The sequence below is a fragment of the Vulpes vulpes genome, chromosome 5 (genome assembly GCF_048418805.1).
Source record: "Vulpes vulpes isolate BD-2025 chromosome 5, VulVul3, whole genome shotgun sequence".
NCBI lineage: Eukaryota > Metazoa > Chordata > Mammalia > Carnivora > Canidae > Vulpes > Vulpes vulpes.
Genome location: NC_132784.1, coordinates 18,512,107 through 18,535,149, shown reverse-complemented (window position 1 = coordinate 18,535,149; position 23,043 = coordinate 18,512,107). Strand labels below are relative to the sequence as shown.

The following is a 23,043-nucleotide window of genomic DNA, read 5'->3' as shown; positions in this document are numbered from 1 at the left end:
GAGGGAGGGCAAGCACAAGCAGGGGAGTGGCAGAGGGAGAGGGAGAAGCAAGGGAACTCAGGTGGGGTTCAAACCCAGGACCCTGGGATCATAACCTGAGCTGAAGGCAACTGCTTAGCTGACTGAGCCACCCAGGCACTCCTGACCTCCAGTTTCTGATGAGAAATCTGCTGATAGGGGCACCTGGGTGGCTCAGTGGTTGAGCATCTGCTTTAGGCTCAGGTTGTGATCCTAGGGTCCTGGGATCAAGTTCTGCATCAGGCCACCTGTGGGGAGCTTGCTTCTCCCTCTACCTATGTCTCTGGCCCCCCACCCCTGTGTCTCTCATGAACAAATAAAAAAAATTTTTTTTTTCTGAAAATCTTTTTGAAGATCTTTTACATGTGACAAGTTGTTTCTTTCCTGCTGTTTTTAATATTGTCTTTATTTTTTGAAAACTGATTATATTGTGTCTTGGTGTGTGTATTTTGAGAATTCTTATCTGGAGTTTGTCAAGCTGCTTGATGTTTCTATTCATATCTTTTATCATATTTGTTAAGTTTTCAACCATTAGTTCTACAAATATTTTCTCTTCTCCTTTTGGAACAACCACAATGTGTATGTTGGTCAACTTGCTAGTGTCCCACAGGTCCCTTAGGCTCTGTTCACTTTTATTCATTCTTTTTTGTGTTTTCTTCAGACTTGATCATTTTTACTATCCTGTCCTCAAGTTCTCTGATTCTTTCTTCAGCCTGTTTACATCTGCCACTGAACTCCTCCTGTGAACTTTTCATTTCAGTTATTATATTTTTGGCTCCAGAATATATTTCTGGCTTCTTTTTAGGTTTTCTATCTCTTTATTGGTATTTCCATTTTGTTCACACATTGTTTTCTTGTCTTTCTATCTTCCTATAGTTCTTTGGGCAACCCAAAGATAGCTGTTTTAAGATCTTTGTCTAGAAAATCTGTCATCAGGTGTTTTTTTTTAGGGACAATTTATGTTGACTTTTTCCCCCCTCTGAATGGGCCATGCTGTCCCATTTCTTTGCATGCCTTGTGGCTCTGTTGAAAACTAGACATTTGGATCTATCAATGTGGTTACTGGATATTAGATTCTTCCCCTTTCCCAGGCTTTGTTGTATTCTGTTGTTGTTATGGTTTTTGTTTATTGACTGTTGCAGGCTGTCACTGTGTCAAAGATTGGCCTGAAGTATACCCCTGAGGTTTTCTTAGGGTTTGGCTTGTGCCTTTCCCTGGGCATGTGCTCTATATATTCAGTTGCTTTTGTCCTGGTCCCTACTGTGTGTGTCCTGGTCCCAAAATAGATTCAAAGAGAAAAATGAAGGGAGGAAAAACAGGGTTCTAGCCCTTTAAGTCCCTCAGAAGTGTGTGTGTATGTGTGTGGGGGATAGAGAGATCTGCAATAATGTGGGGAGGTGCGACAATAATGGTTACTGTCCCCTTTTCTACACCTCTGTGATCAGAAGCAGAGACCTAGGATGATAACAGAAATCCTTTGTATTTGAAGGGCAGGGTCCTTTTTGCCCACCCTAGCTCCTCCTGTAAGCTACTCTAGGAACAACATGCACAGTTGCCTGTCAGGGGTTGGGGGTAAAAGATAGGCAGATGCTGTTGGGGTAAAAGCTAAATTTGACTGAATTTAATTGCAATTTATCACCCAAGCTTTTCCCTGGCAGTTCCAAGCCTTCAATAGATTCTAAAGCTTAAAACTGTTACATCAGACAGTTTCTGCCAGTACAAGTATTTCTAAGTAGAAAGACTCTTGATGCTTCCTACTCTGTCACTTTTCCTAGAATCCTCTCTCCTCTAGTGATGATTCTTGCCTTGTGGTTTCCAGGTGGTGATTTTCTAATTTTATCATTCTTTCTATATTTATTAGTTCACATTTTGCTGTAAAGAAGAGCTTCACTTTCCCCTCATTTATTCATTTATATCAGTATGGACTCATGGATTCGATTTTATTCTATGGGTGATCATTCATTTCTAATTATTTTATTCCCAAAGTATTCATGCCAGGTCCTGTGTCCCCCTGACACATCTCCAACATCCTTTAAGGTACTTCATTACTTTCTGGCTCAGCAACATGTTCCAGAATCATCTTGTACTTTTCCCTGAATGAATCCTGGCAACAGCATTTTCACTAAGGAACCCTGGTGCTTTTAGCAGAGAATGGTATTTAGAAACTACCATTTGGGAAGTAGGTGTATCCCATTCTTTTTAGTACATACACTTAAGATATTTTCCTAAATGGTATAGTAATTTATTTAATCCATTAATCACTGTTGAATATCAAGATATTTTTAGATTTTCAATGTTATAGCAGGTAAGAATATCTGTGTATACAGATTTGTTTACTGTTTGTAACTGTTTGTTCCACAGTTTTTACTGGACAAAGTTCTAGAAGTAAATTTGTGGATCAAAGGCTATGTACCTTCCACATTAAATGTTCTTTATTTATTTATTTATTTTTAATTTTTATTTATTTATGATAGTCACAGAGAGAGAGAAGCAGAGACACAGGCAGAGGGAGAAGCAGGCTCCATGCACCGGGAGCCCGACGTGGGATTCGATCCCGGGTCTCCAGGATCGCGCCCTGGGCCAAAGGCAGGCGCCAAACCGCTGCGCCACCCAGGGATCCCTAAATGTTCTTTAAATCACCTGTATCTCCCACACTCTCCTTCATCTATTTTGTCCACCTCCCCATCTCCCTTACCTCTGGTAATCATCAGTTTATTCTATGTATTTATAGGTCTGATTCTGTTTTTTGTTTATTCGTTTTGTTTTTTAGCTTCCACATATGAGTGAAATCATATGCTGTTTCTCAGTCTGACTTATTTCACTTAACATATTGCCCTCTAAGTCCATCCATGTTGTTGCAGATGGCAAGATCTCATCCTTTTTTGTGGTTGAGTAATATCCCATTGTTGTAACATTCCATTGTTTATATATATCACATCTTCCTTATCTATTCATCTACCAATGTACATTTAGGTTGCTTCCATATCTTGGCTATTGTAAACAATGATGCAATAAATACAGAGCTGCTTTTTTGAATTAGTGTCTTCATTTTCTTTAGATAAATATCCGATAGAATTATTAAATCGCATGGTATTTCTATTTTTAGTTTTTTGAGTAAAGTCCATACCGTTTTCCACAGTGGCTGTGCCAGGTTGCATTCCCACCAACAGTGCACAAGGGTTCCTTTTTTCCCCACATCCTCAATGATACTTGCTATTTCTGGTCTTTGTAATTTTTGCCATTCTGAGAGGTCTAAGGTGACATTTCATTGTGGTTTTGATTTCTATTTCCCTGATGAGTGATGTTGAACATCTTTTCATGTATGTCCTCTTTGGAAAAATGTCTATTGAAGTCTTTGGCCCAATTTTTAATTGGATTGTTTGTGGTTTTGGTGTTGAGTTGCTATGAACCTTCTACATTTTCAAAAATGGTATTAAACTGCCTCCAAAAAGAGTTCTATCAATTTGCAGTGCCACCAGGAATGTACAGGAGAGTTTGTAACTGGATAACTCTGCAAATTATTAGTCTTCCTAAAATTTCCCAATTATGCAGATAAAAAATATTTTTGTATTTTCATCTGGATAATGGCCATGGGCCATTTAAAGTTTATGAGCTAGCCTATGAATGACCTTTGCCCTTTATATTCTGCTATGATTTTGTCATGTGCATTGAAATATTTATTCAGTTCATCTTTAAAAAGTATTTATTTATTAATATTTTCTTTCAGGATTTTATTGTAGTTTACATAATCTCTATATCCAATGTGGGGCTCGAATTCATGATCCCAAGATCAGGAGCTGGATGCCCTTCAGAATGAGCCAGCCTGGTGTCACTAAAAAATATTTTTAAAACCTTTCAATGCTGTAAACTTTCAAGTATATAAAAGCAGAAAAACAGAATAACTTCCATGAACTCATCACACAGCTTTGATTGTGTTTTCTCATTCTGTCCCTTCTAAAGAGTTTTTAAGCAAATCTCAGATATCACAGCATTTCACTTGCAAATATTTTAGTATATAATTATTTTTAAATAAATTTTTATCTTTTTAAAAAATATTTTTATCTGGAGGGACTATGATTTATTTATTTATTTATTTATTTATTTATCTATTTATTTATTTATTTATTTATAATTTTTAAAGTGGGCTCCACACCCAGCAGGGAGCCCAATGCGAAGCTTGAACTCACGACCCTGAGATCAAGAGTTGAAGATCCAACCAACTGAGCCACACAGGCACCCCAGGAACTATTATTTTTTTAAAAATTGTTACACTAACATAATTAACATATTTAAATATCCTCTCAATGCTGAAAAATGTCTTTTGAGTGTTTAATATCCAAGGAAGATCCACATGTTGCATCTGATTACAACTCCTGAGTATTTTTAATCTATGAAAGACTCAGCCTTCATCTCAAAATGCTATTTATTTTTTAAAGAAATAAGGGCACTTGCCGAGTAAAATATTCCACGGCTTGTTTTTCCCCCCTTCCTATATTTTCTGTAAATTGATAGCTAGATTTAGTGACTTGGTTAGATTTAGGCTCAGTGTTTTTGATAAAATACATTGTAAGGGATGCTGTGTACTTCCTTCTACACCACATTAGGAGGCAAATAATATTTAGTTGATCTTTTTTTTTTTTTTTAGTTGACCTTCTTTTAGAGATCTTATAATTGATCAGTTCCTTCAAGTGTTCTCTGCTTAATCTATTTTAAATTCCCCATAAATCTTTTTCTAATGTTCTTGACATGTACTGATGATTTTGATCCATTATTTTAGTGAGACTTCAAAATGGTGACTTTTAAATTCTACCATTGCTTTTTACATTTATTAATTGTATTTCTTCTACAATAAAGAGTATTGTAATGTAACCTTCTGGCTACACTAATAGTTCATGTGGAAAATGTAGGAAAACTACTCAATTTTCTTTATCAAATTTTAGATCTAGTATATATCCTGATTTTTTAAATTAAAAATATTTTGAATATGCAAAAATTGAAAAATAATATTTACTACTGAAAGAAATAGCATGGACATAGAGAATCTTCAAATTTCTTTACTAGTCTGAGATTTCAAATTCAAAGTCAAGCCTTGTAAGGTCCATCTTATTTGACTAAAATGTTGAAAAGTCTAAAAATTATAAACAAAAGAAGCATCTTACCTGAACAATATTGTCTACATTGCTAAATTCCACACACTTCTGCCCTCTCTGGTGATCACAGTAATATTTGTTTTGTTTCCACTGCGGGGGTGAGTGGGCTCGAGATTGTGGATTGTTTGGTACATTGAGCTGCATCATCACCATTCCTCCACCAGGGGGCGGAGGTGGCACAGCTGAAAATCAGAGTTGGGACACTGCAGTCAGAATGCTTAACCAACTACGGGTATCTTTAAACAATAAGAAAATGGCAATAATTTCACATTTCTGAACAAAAACTTACTATCATATATGTGAGCCAGATTTAAGCCCTAGAGCTTCATGTTACAAGTGTTGTGTGTTTAAAAAGGCATTAATTAAACTAGGACTCTCTAGGCTTAAACATCTTATTCTAAAAATAACAGGTCCATAGTTACTCAGAAAAGTCCAATTACCTACTACATGACCTAGCAGAGAGTAGCATATTTGAGATATTATCTATAAAAGTGTTTGATTTTAAAAATAAATTAGTTTTAAAACTGGCATTAAGTATTCAGAAGAAAAAGTTTGGGTTGTAGGAATCAGTGTAATTTTAATACTCTGAATGTCCTATAACTCTGGGGAAATCATTTAACCTCTTTTATTACATGTTGTCATCTGAAAAAGGCTAACTTTGGCTAACTTTCAAAAGTTCTGGTGATCACATACATGTACAAACACTTTGCTAATTGTATACTAAACAAACACTTTTGCTAATTGTATACTAAACAAACACTTTTGCTAATTGTATACTAAAGATAAACAGACTATTCTGTCTCCTGTGTACTAGTCTGCAGTACTACTAGTATTAGGCAGGTTTGTTGCATGCCACTCATCCCTTCAGGGTAAGGTATGGTAGGATTCTTTGCACCACAGCCACCAAAATGGTAGTTTCCAGTTCCCTAGAAATACAGCCAGCCTGACCAGCTAGGCAAACCACAGAGGGCTGACTGCTTAGGTACACTTTAAAGTTCTCCTCAACCACAGCAGCCTGTGCTGGATGCACACCAAGAGTCATTTATTTGATAATCACTAATTGTTTCTCTCTTTCTCAGAGATTTACATATGTCAAGAAATCATTGTAATAAAATATGGTGTTATGATAAAGAATTGTGTAAGACACTACGGAAGCAGAAAAAAGAAGCAACAAACTGTGGCTTAAGGACTAGAGAAGCCTTTGTAGAAGAGGTGATTTTTGAGTCAAACGTTAAGGATGACCAGGATTTTGGCAAATAGAAGGTGGATGGGCATTCGAGGCAGAGGGAGGAACAGGAAGACAAGTATCTTTGGCATGAAAAAGCATGGTACTTTCTCAAAACACAGTTTGGTTTGACCTGAATATATAAGTATAAATAGGAGGCTTACTTGCTAGGAGTTTGGATGGGAAATCCATGCACCTTTCCAATTCAGCAGAGTGACCTAAAGAGACTTTTGTTTCAGGAACGTACTACTTGAAGAGTGTGTGTGTGTGTGTGTGTGTGTGTGTGTGTGTGTGGTGGGGAGGAGGAAAGTTGGTTGTGGGGGAAATATGAAATCAGCAAGATACTTGCTGCAAATAAGATGTGAAAAGACTGACCAAGAACGGTGGCAGAGGGGAAGGAAAGAAGGCATGAGATTTGAGGGAATGGTGGCAGCATGAATGTGAAAGGAGAGAAGAGAGGTGATGACAACTTTGAAAACTGTTCTGGTCCCTAGAAAGGAGGTGAGGCGAGGGGTGCAGGAAGAGGGAGAAGTATTAAATCTAAAGTGCCTTTGACACAACCAGGTAGGGATGTCCAATAGGCAGTTCACGATGTGGCCTCTTGGGAGGTGCTGGCAAAAAGCAGTTGTTGGAACCTGGGAGGTGAGTGCCTCACCTAGGGAAAGCATGAAGATGAAGGAAATGATCCCAGAGAGAATCAGTATTTATGAGGTGGGGAAGGAAGGAGAGTCTGAGGAAGAGAAACAGGATAGCAGTGTGGCAGTAGTAAAGCAGAAAAGGAAGAAGTATTCAGCAACTGTCAGCTCTGAATTTGCAAGGCATCCTAAATACCTTGGGTATATCTCAGCACATAACAAGGTGAAAACTGTGTTCTAGAAATGTCTACAAATGACTGCTTTTTTTCTCAGTTATTATTATTTTTTCTCAGTTATATTCATACCTGCACATTGGTGGCTTTGAAGCTGCTGGGAATTGCATGGTGAAGTAGTTCGAGGAAACTGTACTTGTTCTGATCCTGGATGTTGCAAGTAACCTACTGATGAGCTATGGGGGAAAAAAAATCAGACAAACATAAAAACATAGCAAAGGGAGATGGAGAAGACTAAAGATTCTTTGAATGAACAATCCTACAAATTTATTTAAATGAAATTATTTTCCAAATTGAGTAGGAGTAAAAATAAAATCTAACTTTATTGTCCATAAGTTATAATTATTTTTTGGATAAGTCTCTTTAATGTTTATTTTTTTAAGATTATTTATTTATTTATTCATAGAGACAGAGAGAGAGAGAGAGAGAGAGAGAGAGAGGGGCAGAGACATAGGCAGAGGGAGAAGCAGGCTCCATGCAGGGAGCCCGATGTGGGACTTGATCCCGGTTCTGTAAGATCACGCCCTGGGGCAAAGGTGGTGCTAAACCGCTGAGCAACACACCCCCCTGCCCCCCCCCTGCCCCGCCCTTACTCTTTTTTAAAAAGATTTTACTGAGAGCAAGAGAGAGAGCACAAGCTGAGGGGCAGAGGGAAAGGAGAAACAGACTCCTTGCCCAGCAGGGAGCCTGATTGCATGACTCAATCCTAAAACCCCAGGATCATGACCTGACCCCAAAGCAGACAAACTGAGCCACCCAAGCACCCTCATTGCTCTTACTCTTGTACAACTTATTCTAAATATGACTCTTTAATTATTCAAAGTTACTTAAAAAGGAAGAAAAATAACTTTACAAAGTGAAAGGGTAATTTATTTGGATCTCACTGAGCTATATTTTTGAAAAGAGAATATGCAATTTCACGAGATTCAGAAAAATGTTTTGTCGCTTAAAATATGTACTAAGAATAAAGGAAAGAGTAAAACATAATTCTGACATATTCTAACATAAAAACTGACAAAATTAAAGGCTGTTAGTATAAAACTATTGTTTTTTTTCCTATATTTTTCAAGTTCATCTTTGAGATTCAAACTAATATGAGATCTGTCACAATAGATCTTTAAAGTTTTCTGTTTAGCAAATTCTTTGAGGAAAACAGTTTTCGAGAGTGATACTATAAGTTCTTTCTGAGAATTCTACAGTAATCAGAATTCCTTTTTTTCTTTTTCTTTTTTTAAAGAAACCTCCACACCCAATGTGGAGCTTTAACTCAGAACTCCATCAAGAGTTGCATGCTCCACTGACTGTGCCAGGCAGGCGCCCCTCACGTAATCAGAATCTTAATTTATATATGAAAGTCCCATTAGTTACCAGTCTTTTTCCACCATTTAAACAAACTTTCCTTACAGAGTATAATTTCTTAATCTAACTTTAACAACTTTTTGCATTAAAAATATGTTAGATCCAACTACTGAATTATAAAGACTATATAGGGAGATATGATGACACCATTGGTAAAATCCAAACTATGGGACACTCAGAAAGACAAATGTGTAAAAACAAGCAATATTTGTAGTTGGTAATATAAATATCAGTAATTTAATAATAAAAAGTTAACTATTAAAATTTTTAACATGTGAATTTTTTTTAAGATTTTATTTATTCATGAGAAACACACACAAAAATGAGGCAGAGACAGAGGCAGAGGGAGAGAGAAGCAAGCTCCATGCAGGGAGCCCGATGCAGGACTTGATCCCAGGACCATGGGATCACGCCTTAAGCCAAAGGCAGACGTTCAACTGCTGAGCCACTCAAGTGTCCCAATTTTTAACCTGTGAAACAGTGTTGTGGTTCTGTGGGTTTAATAAAAAACTTAGGAATTCCTATACTGAAATATTCATGAATGAAATGCTATTATATCTGAATTTATTTCAAAATTATGTGGGAAGAGGATGAAGTAGAGCTTTAGATAAGAACAGATGAGTCATTAGTTAATAACTATAGAAGTTATGGATACATGGGGGTTCAGTGCACTTTAGTTTACACTCATGTGCATTTAAGAATTTCTGTAATAAGGGACGCCCGGGTGGCTCAGTGGTTGAGTGCCTGCCTTTCACGTCCAGGGGTGATCCTAGAGTCCTGGGATCAAGTCCCACATAGGGCTCCCTGCATGGAGCCTGCTTCTCTGCCTGTGTCCTTAACTCTCTGTCTCTGTCTCTCATGAATAAATAAAAATAATAAAAAAAAAGAATTTTGGTAATAAGTTAAATATGATTCTCTAATTCAGGCTGACAGTTCTTCAATTACTAAAATATTCATAAAGTTTTATTATTTATTATCTTTTCTTTGGTGCCAGTAACTCATTGTGGTTCAATAAAAGCGAAAAAGAAAGGGATGTAAAGAGAGGATTTCATAAAAGGCGATTTTGGACCATATGACAAAATATAAAAATAGTCTTTCCTGAAATTGATGTTAATTATGATTGAGATGCCTTATGAGCATTAGCTAAGCTGTGGAAATAACACAACTCAAGACGTGCTTTGTAAACATGCTACTACTGGCAGAACAGAAAGTTTCACCATAGGGTGGAGGATTTTTAGGTTCTGTTCTGAGATACATGCCCCCGTGGGACATGCAGTACCCCCTCACCCTGATCTGTTCACTAAGTGCCTTCTATTGGCTTACTGAAGTTCTGAGGCACATGAGTGACAGGAAGCCACCCAGAATAGGGATAAGAATATTCAGAGCACGGAGATGAGGGAAATATCCCAGAGTACTAAACTACAAATTGCCATTCCACTTTACCACTTCAGTGGATTTTAGTTTTATATAGTGTAAATTGGTTTTCTAGTCCTAGATTACCCCTTAGGTAAATGAATTATGAAACTGAGTTCCAAGATTAACTTATCTCCTCCAAAAGACATGAAGACACTTCAAGAATAGACTGGGCAATGAGTAGCTCTCTTAAATTTCTTAAATAAGTGCTCTATTTTCAATTACCTTCTAATTTGTCTTTTACAAAGGCAGAACTAGAATAGGTCAGGGGAAAAAAAAGGAAAAGCAAATGAGTCAGCTTTTAAAATACCATTCTCACTTTAAAAATACAAATATTTCCATATCAAAAAAGAAAAACCATTTTGTAGTAGCTTCAAAAATTCCTCCTTTGGAAGACAAGGTATAAACAGAAAGGGGATTTTTAAAAATAAAACACCAAGCCTAGTTCTTTAAGAAGTTCATGCTCTACCATTCAACAGGAAAATAAAGTATCAATCCGATGAATCCATCTGGTCCCAAGCTACCTGAAAACCATGAATGTAAATTAAAACTAATAATATCACCTTTAAAAAAAAAAGATTTTATTTTTTTATTCATGAGAAACACAGAGAGAGAGGCAGAGACATAGGCAGAGAGAGAAGCAGGCTCCACGCAGGGAGCCCGATGTGGGACTCGATCCTGGGACTCTAAGATCACAGCCTGGGCCGAAGGCAGGCTCTCAACTGCTGAGCCACCCAGGTGTGCCATAATATCAACTTTTAAAGGCGTGCCATAATATCAACTTTTCAAATTAGAAAAGGTATTAGAGTCCACTGCAACAAAAACTGGCCTCGCCACTTCCACCAGTTGTTTTGCTATAGTTTTTAAGAGCTGTTCCTTCTCATTCTATGGTCCAGTCCAGTCAAATTGGTACAAAACTGCCTCTATAGGATCAGCAGAGATTGATAAATGATGGTAAGGATCCAAAAGGTTTCTTCTTTGTTTTCTATAATGTTCATCTTGTTTCTAGGATGTTCTATGATAATTCATAGGTAAAAACTTCTCTTTTCTCTAGTCATTTGTTTTTGCATTCTTACTGTACTTTGGAATCAAAGCCATGATGGAAGAAATGATCAACACATTATATATTTTTAAAATCAGAACCTACCGTGGTCTACCAAAGTATGAGGAATTTTTAAAAATGTCCTATAACCTTTTATGAATGCTTAAAATTGGACTTTTAAGGGGTACTCCTGATGCCTTTTGATTAGATCATAGTTATCTATTTGATACACTATGAGTGGAAATTAATACTTGCTATTAAGATATACTCAATGGATATTCTTGCAAGTTCAAGTGATGTTATATTGCTATCTATTTTAATGGTTTTTGACATTTTAATTATTGATACACTGGAAAGCACCATGGATTTGGGAGTCAGAAGGCAGCATGAGTTTACAATAAACTCAATTTATTTGTAGTATGTCTTTGAACGTCAGCCCTCTCATCAATAATTATGTGATTAATACTCACCTTACCAAACTACGAGGAAAGATTTGGCCATGTAATTCAAAATACAAATAGTCAAATGCACATCTTCATTAGTGATCAAAGGACCAAATTAAAATGTGATATGTCTCTATTTATTAAATATGAAAACAAGAAAAACAAGTCAGTACCTACAAGGATTGTAAAGCAAAGGAAGATTTTTGTTAAAATGTACTAAGACTTTTTAAAACAAGACATCTTTTATTCTGTTAATTCTCCTCTAAGGATTCTATGCCAAGAAATTGAGATTGCTCACTAAAATAAAGTGAAAAAGATGAATACGACCTGTATGTTCTTTTTTCTAGATTATTTATTTGAGAGAGAGAGAGAGAGAGAGAAGGAGGATGTGAGCAGGGATAGAACAGAAGGGGAGGGAAAGGGACAAGCAGATTCTGTGCAGAGTGCAGAGCCTAATGTGGGGCTCTATCCCATGATCCCAAGATCGTGACCTGAGCCAAAATCAATTGTCAAGACTCACTGGATTGAGCAACCCAGGTGTCTGACCTATATATTCTTTCAAATTTTATGGAAAGAAAAAAAGAGAGAAATATGAATGTGACAACAGTCAACTTAGGGTTGTGGGAATATAGCTGATTCTTGACAATTTATACTATTTGGTATTTTCCAAAAAGGCACGTATACATTTTGTAAGTATAAAAAACAAACACTAAAAATATCTAAAGAAAACCGACTTGGAAATTTGACTTTTAAATGCTGTTTTAGGGATTTAATTTCAGTGAATGATCTGAATCTCCTTCAGAATTCCTCAGCAGATGTCAGAGCACAGCCATCTGGAAACAGTTCTACTGATCCTCTGCAACATAAACCTTCAATTCATTTGAGGGTCAGCCGCTGAGCCAAGTATGCTGTCTCCAGAAGAAAATATAGCTTTCCGCCTTATAACCTTTTTGCAAATCAAGGTGATTTCTAGCTTATGTATTTTTGTGATGACAGTACCTATGTAGGACAAAATAAATGAAACTCTCAACTAATTAGAATTTGACCAAACTATATGCTTAATTAATAAAAATAAGTATCAAATAATTTTTACTGCATAGTATTTTAGGTTTTCCCTTAAATGCAAATGGCCAATTTTTCTTAGCTTTCTGGTTAAATGTTCATGTTTATACAAATACTCACTTATAGCTTACCTATTCCCAAATGTAAACTATTTCTAAAAACTCAATAGACTAAAAAATAGAGAAAAGAAAATATTTAAAAGACGAAACAAAGATAGGATAAGGCCACCTGAGATAAAATTGTTGCTTTCATTAAGCACTGAATTTAGCTTTGTGTTTCTTGGCAGCTAAGACAAAATGGTGAACCCAAAGGGTTATAAAACTCTGCCAGGATGATAAAAGAAGCAAGCATGTAAGCCTCTGCCAGATGCTGAATTACAGACATATCATAATATATTCCATGATGAATTTAAAGCATGTAGTTAACTATAAAAGAATCTAGTCTTTTTAGTTCATATTTTACTAGGAAACTGAAGGACTAGGGTGGAAAACTGGCCTTAAGATAGGGGCATTTCCCATTAAATAAATAGGCGGCAAAGGTACCTGCAGTAAGGGCTAACATTTTCCTTAAAAATGAACTTTGAATTTTTCAAGTACTGGTATGAGAGCCAAAGTCCACTATAGTATTTCAGATAAAAGATGCCTTTGGGGTAAGCACTGTAGAGGCAGCTATCATCAAACACAATCAACCATAAATATATCTCTAGTGCTTTTGGGAGAATGATTTTGAGAAGGACCATATCCTGACCAATCTGTTAGGATAAACTCATTATCATTAAGCCCCAGCTGCATTACTGGACCTGTTGGATACATCACTTTAGTAGCTCACTGAAAGTGGTAGAAAACATCTGCCAAACAATAATTTTAGCTTTATTATAGTTGATCCTGAGCTGCTCCTTCTGGCAATAATTTAGCTACTTATTACATCTGCTCTTAGAGTGATACCATAATATTGCCATCAACACTGAGGATGATACTTATACACCTATGGGATAAGCTAAGGAACACGGGATACTGTTCCTCATAAAGCTTCATCTAATCCTTTAAAAATATAATTTCAAAAGATGAGATGCCAGAATTGTATAATTTTGTATTATTTATTTTTTATTTTAAAAAAGATTTTATTTATTTATTCATGAGAGACAGAGAGAGAGAGAGAGAGAGAGAGAGAGAGAGAGAGGCAGAGACACAGGCAGAGGGAGAAGCTGGCTCCATGCAGGACGCTCGAGGATGCTCGATGTGGGACTCAATCCCAGGCCGGATCACACCCTGGGCTGAAGGCGGCGCTAAACCACTGAGCCACCCGGGCTGCCCTAATTTCGTATTTTTTAAAACAATATTACACTTTTTAGAAATTGACTTCTAGCACGACAGCATTTCTGTTAACTGCTCCCTAGTGGAACTAGTCAAACTATGAGCAGTAAAGAAGAAACATCTTAAGAACATCTATCAAGATTTGGCAAGAAAGGGGAGTCTGGCATTTGAACCAAGATTGCTCCACCTTGCCCACCCAGCATGATCACTCTTGCCGCAGCTCCTGAAGTGGTGATTCCATGACAGGAATGGTAAACGGAGGACCCTAGGTTGTGGTCCTCTCACTCTCCACCAAATATTCAGCTCACAGGGGAGATAGGAAGTTATTCTGAGAGAAGCTCAACACTGTCTACATCTCTAGTTCCAGAGCTCTCACTCAGAGACTGTTCTGAGGAGTAAACTCCATAAAACCAATAGTACCTAATTTCACCCCAACGAGAACTATCTTCTATTGCAACAGGGAGGTAAGAAGTTTGAGCCTACATATGCTGTCAAGAATGGCAGAGGTTGTGGTAAAGACAACTGGGAGACAATTCAAGATTCAGGCTAAACTGTAGGCCTGCTAGTTTGCAAGAGGGCATCAGGTGAAAAAACAGCTGGAAGGAGTCTTCTTGAGGTTAGAATAAAAATCAAACACTGATCCCAAAAACTTTACCTTCAAAGGAGTCAAATTTTGACGGGGTTACTTTGTAGAGCAATTTATGTACAAAGGCATTGTTAAAAACAATACAGCAACCAACTGGCAGTTAGAATTTAAGAGTTGGCTGTTTTAAGGAAGAGAGGAACAGAGTCCTACTAAAAACCACTGTCATCCTAGGACAACTGTGAGAATACCCAAAGCTTTCCTTGCTTGAGGAATAATATCAGAGGCTGAACTCTGGGGGTGGTAGAGTTTAAAGAGACTTCACTAAAATGATCCAGTAAGTCACTAAACAAAGTAAGCAAACAGGGGTCATGGGTGGCTCAGTTGGTTAAATATCTGACTCTTGATCTCAGCTCAGGTCTTGACCTCCGGTTGGGAGTTCAAGATCTGTGGGGTTCCATGCTGGGCACAGAACCTACTTAAAAAAAAAAAAAAGACAAAAAAATAAAATTAAGCCTCCTAAGTTGTCATAATTTGTCATCTAAAATGTCTAATTTAAAAAGAGATACAGGGAAAAAATATAGAGCATAAAAAGGAACAGGAAAGTATGACCTATACATTAGATAAAAGCAGGGAATATGCAGTTTCTATGAAAAAGAACAGATTTTTCACATTCATCAGAAAAAGACTATTAAGTAATCATTATAAACAAGTTCACAGAACCAAAGGAAACCATGATTAAGGAAGAAAAAATGGTGACAATATCACATTAACTAATATCACATTAGAGAATATTAATAAAGAGAATATTAATAAAGACACAAAAATTGTAAGAACCAGAAGGATATTATGGCATTGAAAAATAGAGAAAATAAAAAATTCACTAGCAGAGCTCAATAGTAGGTGTGAATTGGCAGCAGAAAGAATAAGTGAACTTGCAGACAGAAATAGATCATGCAAGCTGAAGAACCTAGAGAAGAAAGAACAGAGAAAAAAAAGAGCCTCAAAGAAATGTGGGACATTATTAAGCACACCAAGACATGTATAATGGGATTATCAAAGAGGAGAGAAAGAGAAAAAAAAAAAGTACAAGAAATAATGGCTGGAAACACCCCAAATTTATTGAAAAACAATGACTTACTCATCAGGAACCTAAATTAACTCTAAACAGTATAAACACAAAAAGATCCAAAGAGACATTATAGTAAAAATGCTAAAAACCAAAGACAAATGGCAAGGAAAAAAATGACTAGTTACTGATAATGGAACCCCATTAAGATTAATAGCTGACTTTTCAGCAGATGTGAGGGAGGCCAGAAGGTAGTAGGATAACACATTCAGAGTGGTCAAAGATAAAAAAATGTCAACCAAAATTCCTATATCCAACAAAGCTATTTTTACAAAAATGTAGACAAAATAAAAATTCGCACAAGTGAATAACAACTGAGAGAATTTGTTGATGTCAGACATATCTTACAGTAAATACTAATTAGAATATACATAAAATGATGGAGTGCCTGGGTCGCTCAGTTGGTTAAACATCTGCCATCGGCTCAGGTCATGATCCCAGGGACTTGGGATTGAGCCCCACACTGGGTTCCCTGCTTGCTGGGGAGCCTGCTTCTCCCTCTCCCTCTGCCTGCCCCTCCCTTTGTTGTGCTCTCTCTCTCTCTCTCAAATAAATAAAGTCTTAAAAAAAAAAAAGAATATACATAAAATGATAAAGCGTACCAGTATCATGGACTGAATGTATGCTCCTCCCCACATTCATATGCTGAAGCCCTAACTTCAGTGTGATGTACTGGGAGGTGGGGCCTTTGAGAAGTAATTAGGGCTAGATGAGGTCATGTGGGTGGGCCCTGGTCCAATGGGGTTAGTATTCTTTTAGAGAAGAGACATTAGAGCTTCTTCTCACTCCTGCTTACACATACTGAGGAAAGGCTATATGACCACACAGCAAGAAGGTAGCTGCCTACAGCCTAAAGGGGAGAGTCCTTGCCAGATACCAATCCTGTTGCTACTTTAATCAATCTTGAATTTAGAGTCTCCAGAACAGTGAGAAGATAAATTTCTGTGTTTAAGCTAAGTAGTCTATGGTATTTTGTTACGGCAGCCTATGAGGATGGATACAACCAGTATAGGAAATTATGTGATTGTACAAGACAGTAGAAATGCATATTTTACTTCCTTTCTTTTAACGGATTTAAAAAGCAACTGTATAAAAGAGTATGTATAGGACGTAATGTTGGGCCCATAGCATATAGAAATGTAACACATTTGTCAACAATAGCATAAGGGAAGTAGGTGGGAGCAAAGCTACAATGGGATGAGGAAACGTCTATAGATCGTATGGTAATAATTATAACAGGTACTTTTTTCTGTGTATGATGCTAGTATAAATAAGTTGATTTGGATACGTTAAGACTTACATGATAAATCTTAGAAAAGTCACTGAAAAATACTAAAAAAAGTAAAAAAAGTCATGAAAGAATTAAGATGTTACAATAGGAAATATTCACTGAATGCAAAAGAAAGCAGGAAAAGTAGAAGTGGAGAAAAAAACACATAAGAAAGAAAAAAAAAGCAAAATGGTAGACATAAGCCAACTACATCAATAATGTTAAATCAGAGTGGATTAAACAATTCAATCAAAAAGCAAAGACTGTCATAAGAATAAAAAAAGGATTATACACTGTCTATAGGACACACACAAGAATAAAAAGATGGAAAAATATATCATGCAAACAGTGACCACAAGAAAGTTGGAGTGATTATATATTAATATCAGATAAGATAGACTTTAAAACAAAACATGTTCTGAAAGATAAATAATTTCATAATGAAAAAAGTATAATTCAGGACAATATAACAATTATAAACATACAATGTATTCTTCACCTGTTACTGTGGATTCTCTGTTTCTCCCCTCATTTCTGTCAGTGTTTGCTTCATGTATTTTGGTGCTTCTTTATTAGGGGCTGATATGTTTACAAGACCATAAAGTAATCATTATAAACAAGTTCACAGAACCAAAGGAAACCATGATTAAGGAAGAAAAAAAAAATCCACAGGCAACATACTTAAGGTGAAAGACTGGGTGCTCTCCTGCTAAAATCATAAACAAGTCTGCTCTCACTACTGTATTGAACATTGTACTGAGGTTCTAGACAGAGAAATTAGGCTAGAAAATAAAAGGTATCCATATTGAAAAGGAAGAAGCAAAACTATTATCTTCACAGATGACATGATCTTATATATGGAAAGCCCCAAAAAATCCACTAAAGAAGTATTGTAACTAGCAAATCAGTTCAACAAGATTGTACAATACAATATCAATACAATACAAAATACAAATACATGCAACATACAGTATATACAAAAATAAATTGTATTTATATACAGTTCCATTGTGTGATCAAAATAAAATTAAAGCAATTCTACTACGGTATCATCAAAAAGAATGAAATGTTTAGATATAAATTTAAGAAAAGAAAAAACAAACTCTGAAAACTCAGGAACATTGTTGAAAAAAATAAAAGATCTAAGTAATTGGAAAACATCCCATGTTCATGGAATAGAAGACTTAAGTTAAGATGCTGATACCCCAAATTAATCTACAGATTCAATGCAATTCCAATCAGAATCCCAGCTGACTTCTTTGTGGAAACTGACAAGTTGATGTAAAATTCATATAAAATTGCAAAGGACCCAGGATAGCCCAAACAATCTGGATAATGATCAAAGTTGGGAGGACTCACATATCCCAGTTTTGAACTTTATCAATACAGTGTGGCCCTGGCACAGGATAGACACAGTAAAAGAATAACATTCAGAAATAAACCTAGGGGATCCCTGGGTGGCTCAGTGATTGAGTGCCTGCCTTCAGCCCAGGGTGTGATCCTGGAGACCAGGGATCGAGTCCCATGTCAAGCTCCCTGCATAGAGCCTGCTTCTCCTTCTGCCTGTGTCTCTGCCTCTCTCTCTCTCTGTGTCTACCATGAATAAATAAATAAAATCTTAAAAAAAAAAAAAAGAAATAAACCTAGACATCTACAATCATCTGATTGTTTTTTAAAAGATTTTATTTATTTATTCATGAGAGACATGGAGAGAGAGAGAGGCAGAGACACAGGCAGAGGGAGAAGAGGCTCCCAGCATACTGGGAGCCCGATATGGGACTCAATCCGGGGTCTCCAGGATCAGGCCCTGGGCTGAAAGTGGTGCTAAACAGCTGAGCCACCCGGGCTGCCCCAACCATCTGATTTTTAAAAAAGATTTTATTTATTTACTTGAGAGAAAGAGAGAGAGCATGTGTGTGAGAGAGCACAACAGCTGGGGGCCAGGGAGAGGGAGTGGGACAAGTAGACTCCCTGCTGAGCAGAGAGCCTAATGTTGGTTTCGATTCTAGGAACCCAGGTTCACAACCTGAGCTGAAGGCAGATGCTTAACTGCCGGAGCCACCCAGGAGCCCCAATCATATGATTTTTTTTTTTTTTAAGATTTTGTTTACTTATTCATGGTAGACACAGAGAGAGGCAGAGAGAAAGGCAGAGACAGGAGAAGCAGGCTCCATGCAGGGAGCCTGATACAGGACTCCGGGAGCATGCCCTGAGCTGAAGGCAGAGATGGTCAACTGCTGAGCCACCCAGGCGTCCTAATCATCTGTTTTTTGATAAGGGAGCCAAGACCATTTGATGGGAGAATAGTCTTTTTTTTTTTTTTAAGATTAAAAAAAAATCTTTACTTATGCATGAGAGATAGAGAGAGAGAGAGAGGCAGAGACAGGCAGAGGGAGAAGCAGGCCCCATGCAGGGAACCCGATGTGGGTGGGACTTGATCCCAGGACTCAAGGATCACACCCTGAGGGAAAGGCAGATGCCCAACTGCTGAGCCACCCAGGTGTCCCGAAAATAGTCTTTTCAACAAATTGTGCTGGGGCAACTAGACAGCCATGTGCAAAAGACTGTAGTTAGGTGTAGTCTCATACCATATAAAAAAATTTAAAAATGGATCAAAGATTTAAATGTCAGAGCTAAAACTATAAAATTTTTAGTAGAATATATAGACGTGAATCTTTGTGATCCTGGAGTTGGTAATTAATTATTTGATATGACACCAGAAGCATGAGCAACAAAAGAAAAACAGATAAACTGAACTTCATCAAAGTTAAATACTTTTGTACTTGAAAGGACTGCATCAATCAAGTGAAAAGACAATCCATAAAGCGGAAAAAAATATCTGCAAGTCATACATCTCCTAAGGGACTTTTATCAGAAAACAGGAAGAACTCTTACAATTCAACAATAAAAATACACATAACCCAATTATATTGGGCAAAGGATCTGAATAGACATTTTCCAAGGAAAATATACAAATGACTAATTAGCACATGAAAAGATATTCAATATCTTAGTCATCAGGGAAATCAAAATAAAAAATCACGAGACATTACTAGAATGGCTATAATAAACAAGTCAAATAATCAACAAGTGTTGGCAAGGATGTGGAGAAATTAAATCACTCAAGCATTGCTTATGGGAATTTAAAGTGGTGTGGCTGCTTTGGAAAAGTCTGGCAGTTCCTCAAATGATTAAACAGAGTCACCATGTGATTCAGTGATTCCACACCTCAGTAGAGACCCGAGAAAAATGTAAATATATACCCACACAAAAGCTTACAAACTAATGTTTATAGCAGTACTGTGTAGAACCAACCCAAGTGTTCTTTAATTGACAAATGTATAAGCTTGATATAGTAGATCCATACAATGGAATGTGAATATTATTCATCTATAAATATTATTCATCCATCTTATTGTATGGGTATAGTAGATCCATACAATGGAATATGAATATATTCATACAGTGAACTGCTGATATATGCTAACATAGGAAGACCTTAAAAACATTACGCTTAGTGAAAGCTTGTCACAGAAGACTACCTATAATTCTCTTCATGTGAAATGTCCATAACAGAGAAACCTATAGAGACAGAAAGGAGATCAGTGGCTGGGAAATGATGATGGTAGTGGAATCAGCGGGTAACAGCTAAAGGGTATAGTTTCTTTCCTTTTGATTTTCAGCAGTATATTCACATTAAAACATTTAATTGTGAAATACACATAGCTTACAATTTACCATTTTAACTATGTCAATGTAGTTCAGTGTCATTAAGTATATTCACATTACTGTACAATCATTACCACCATCCATCTCCAGAAGTCTTTTCATCTTGCCAAACTGAAACTGTATGCAGTAAATTCCAGCTTTCCACTCCTTTGCTCAGCCCATGGCAACCTCCATTCTACTTGGTATCTATGAATATGACTACTCTAGGTATCTCATATAAGTGGAATCTCACAATGCCCGTCTTTTTGTAACTGGCTTATTTCGTATAGCATATTGTCTTTTTTGTTTTGTTTTGTTTTAGCATATTGTCTTTAAGATTCATCCATGATGCAGCATGTCTGAATTTCCTTCCTTTTAAGGGTGAATAATATTCCATAGTACGTGTACTCTACATTTTGTTTACTCATTGATCTGCTGATGGACACTTGCTTTTTCCTCCCCCACCTCAGGGTTTCTTTCTGAAGAGATGGAATGTTCTAAAATTGACTGTGGACGGCTACATATCTGTGAATATGCTAAAAACTATACTTTGAGTAGATGAATTGTATAGTAGGAGATTTTTTATGTCAGTAACACTGCTGCAAACAAGAAAAATAAGGAAATGGCAGAATGGACAAAAATGGTGTGTATATATATATAAAAGGTATTCACAAAGAAGTTCTATCACGTGAAGTTGCCCACAAAAAGGTTGATGACTTAAGAATACAGCATGGGAAATTCTCAACAAAAGTGTTATTGCCATCATCTTTTCTTTATGGTTCTGCAAATATTATGTTTACTGTTTCAAACTTGATAGTTAAGAAAGCTTCCTGAACTTATAACACTATTTAGTATGCATGGCCATGTTCCCTGAAGATATAATCAACATAATCTACTTGTGGACTGTAATAGTCTGGGTAAGACATATTTAATTCTTCTGAATTAAAAAGACTAAAGCAGTTAACACAGAACAAACACTTTAAAACCCACCGGTTCCAATGTCTGATTTACCAGTGCCAATCAAGCAAATTTCCTTAGGATTTTTTTTTTTAAAGTAGGCTTAATGCCCAACACAAGGTTTGAACTCATGACCCCGAGATTAAGACTTGTGCACTCTAGTGACTGAGCCAGGCAGATGCACTCCTATAAATTTAAACCAAACTTAATAATCAGCCTAGCAGAGAAACAGGAAATTCATAGTTTAAAATATTCAAAAGCCAGGGTACCTGGGTGGCACAGTTGGTTTTGGTTCAGGTCGTGATCGCAAGGGTCCTGGGACTGAGCAGGTGTCAGGCTCCATGCTTATTGTGGAGTCTGAGGGATGGAATTTCTCTCTTCCTTTCTCTGCACCTCCCACTCATGCTCTCTTTCTCTAAAAATGTATAAATGGGATGCCTGGGTGGCTCAGCGGTTGAGCCTCTGCCTTCGGCTCAGGGCGTGATCCTGGGGTTCCGGGATCGAGTACTGCATCGAGCTCCCTACCTGGATCCTGCTTCTCCCCATCTGCCTGTGTGTCTTATGAATAAATAAATAAAATCTTTTAAAAAAATATATATGTATATAAATAAATCTTAAAACCCTTTCAAAATGAAGTATAGTTGACTATTACATTAGTTTCAACATAGTGATTCACCTTCTCTGTATATTATGTTCACCGGAAGTGTAGATAACCATAATACTCTGTTATGACGATATCAATAACTACACTCTCTATGCCCACGTATTACTTTTACATCTTTTTTTGTTAGATTTTCTTAATAACAGCATCGTTGTAACTTGTTTTGTAGCAATTTTAATTTTGTGAGTATATTATGTATGTAGTAAACTTTTAGAGGTAGAATTACAGAATAAAAAAGCTTAGCAGTTTTGTGTTTTGGTCAAATGTCATCAGACTGATTCATAGAAAAGTGGGCCTTTCATATGCCTAGCAACCTATAATAATGTATAATACTGACTTATCTAAATGTTTAAGTGTTTTATCCTCTAAGTTTCGTTACAGTTAAATTCTAACTTAATTGCTGGTGAGAGTAAACATTTTCTCATGTGATAATTTATTATTAGTTTTTGTCAAGTGAGTAAAACTATCTCCATGAACTGTCTGTTGAGTCTCACTGTTCTTATTCTAGAACATGCATTAGTGATAAAACTATTTTATATAACTGGCTTTTATCAGACATATTTGTCACATTTCCCCACATCTTGCTTTCCCTTTGAATTCTACAATATTCTACAATTCCTTTTGAATTTTTCAATATTAATCTACTCTTTAATACTATGAAGTATATTTGAGAAATTTGAGAGAGAGAGCACAGAGGGAGAGTGACGGGGGAAGCAGAATCCTTGTTGAGCGGAAAGCCCGATACAGGGCTCAATCCCAGATGCTTAGCCATCTGAGTCACCCAGGCACCCCATATCTTAAATCTTAGAGAAAAAAAAAAAAAAGCCACGAGGAAAGAATTT

The 23,043-nt window shown here is 36.7% G+C and overlaps 1 protein-coding gene across 13 annotated transcripts in view; it reads right to left on the bottom strand.

Moving 5' to 3' along the window:
- R3HDM1 (R3H domain containing 1) overlaps positions 1-23,043 on the bottom strand; it is a 130,997-nt gene that overhangs the window by 11,084 nt on the left and 96,870 nt on the right. For all 13 annotated transcript variants that reach the window (XM_026015560.2, XM_026015561.2, XM_026015562.2 and 10 more), the window contains 2 exons: positions 7,334-7,437; positions 5,178-5,350 (listed from right to left, as the gene is read on the bottom strand). In XM_026015560.2, coding sequence (XP_025871345.1) covers positions 5,178-5,350; positions 7,334-7,437 — 277 coding nt within the window. The remainder of the gene's footprint in view (positions 1-5,177; positions 5,351-7,333; positions 7,438-23,043) is intronic.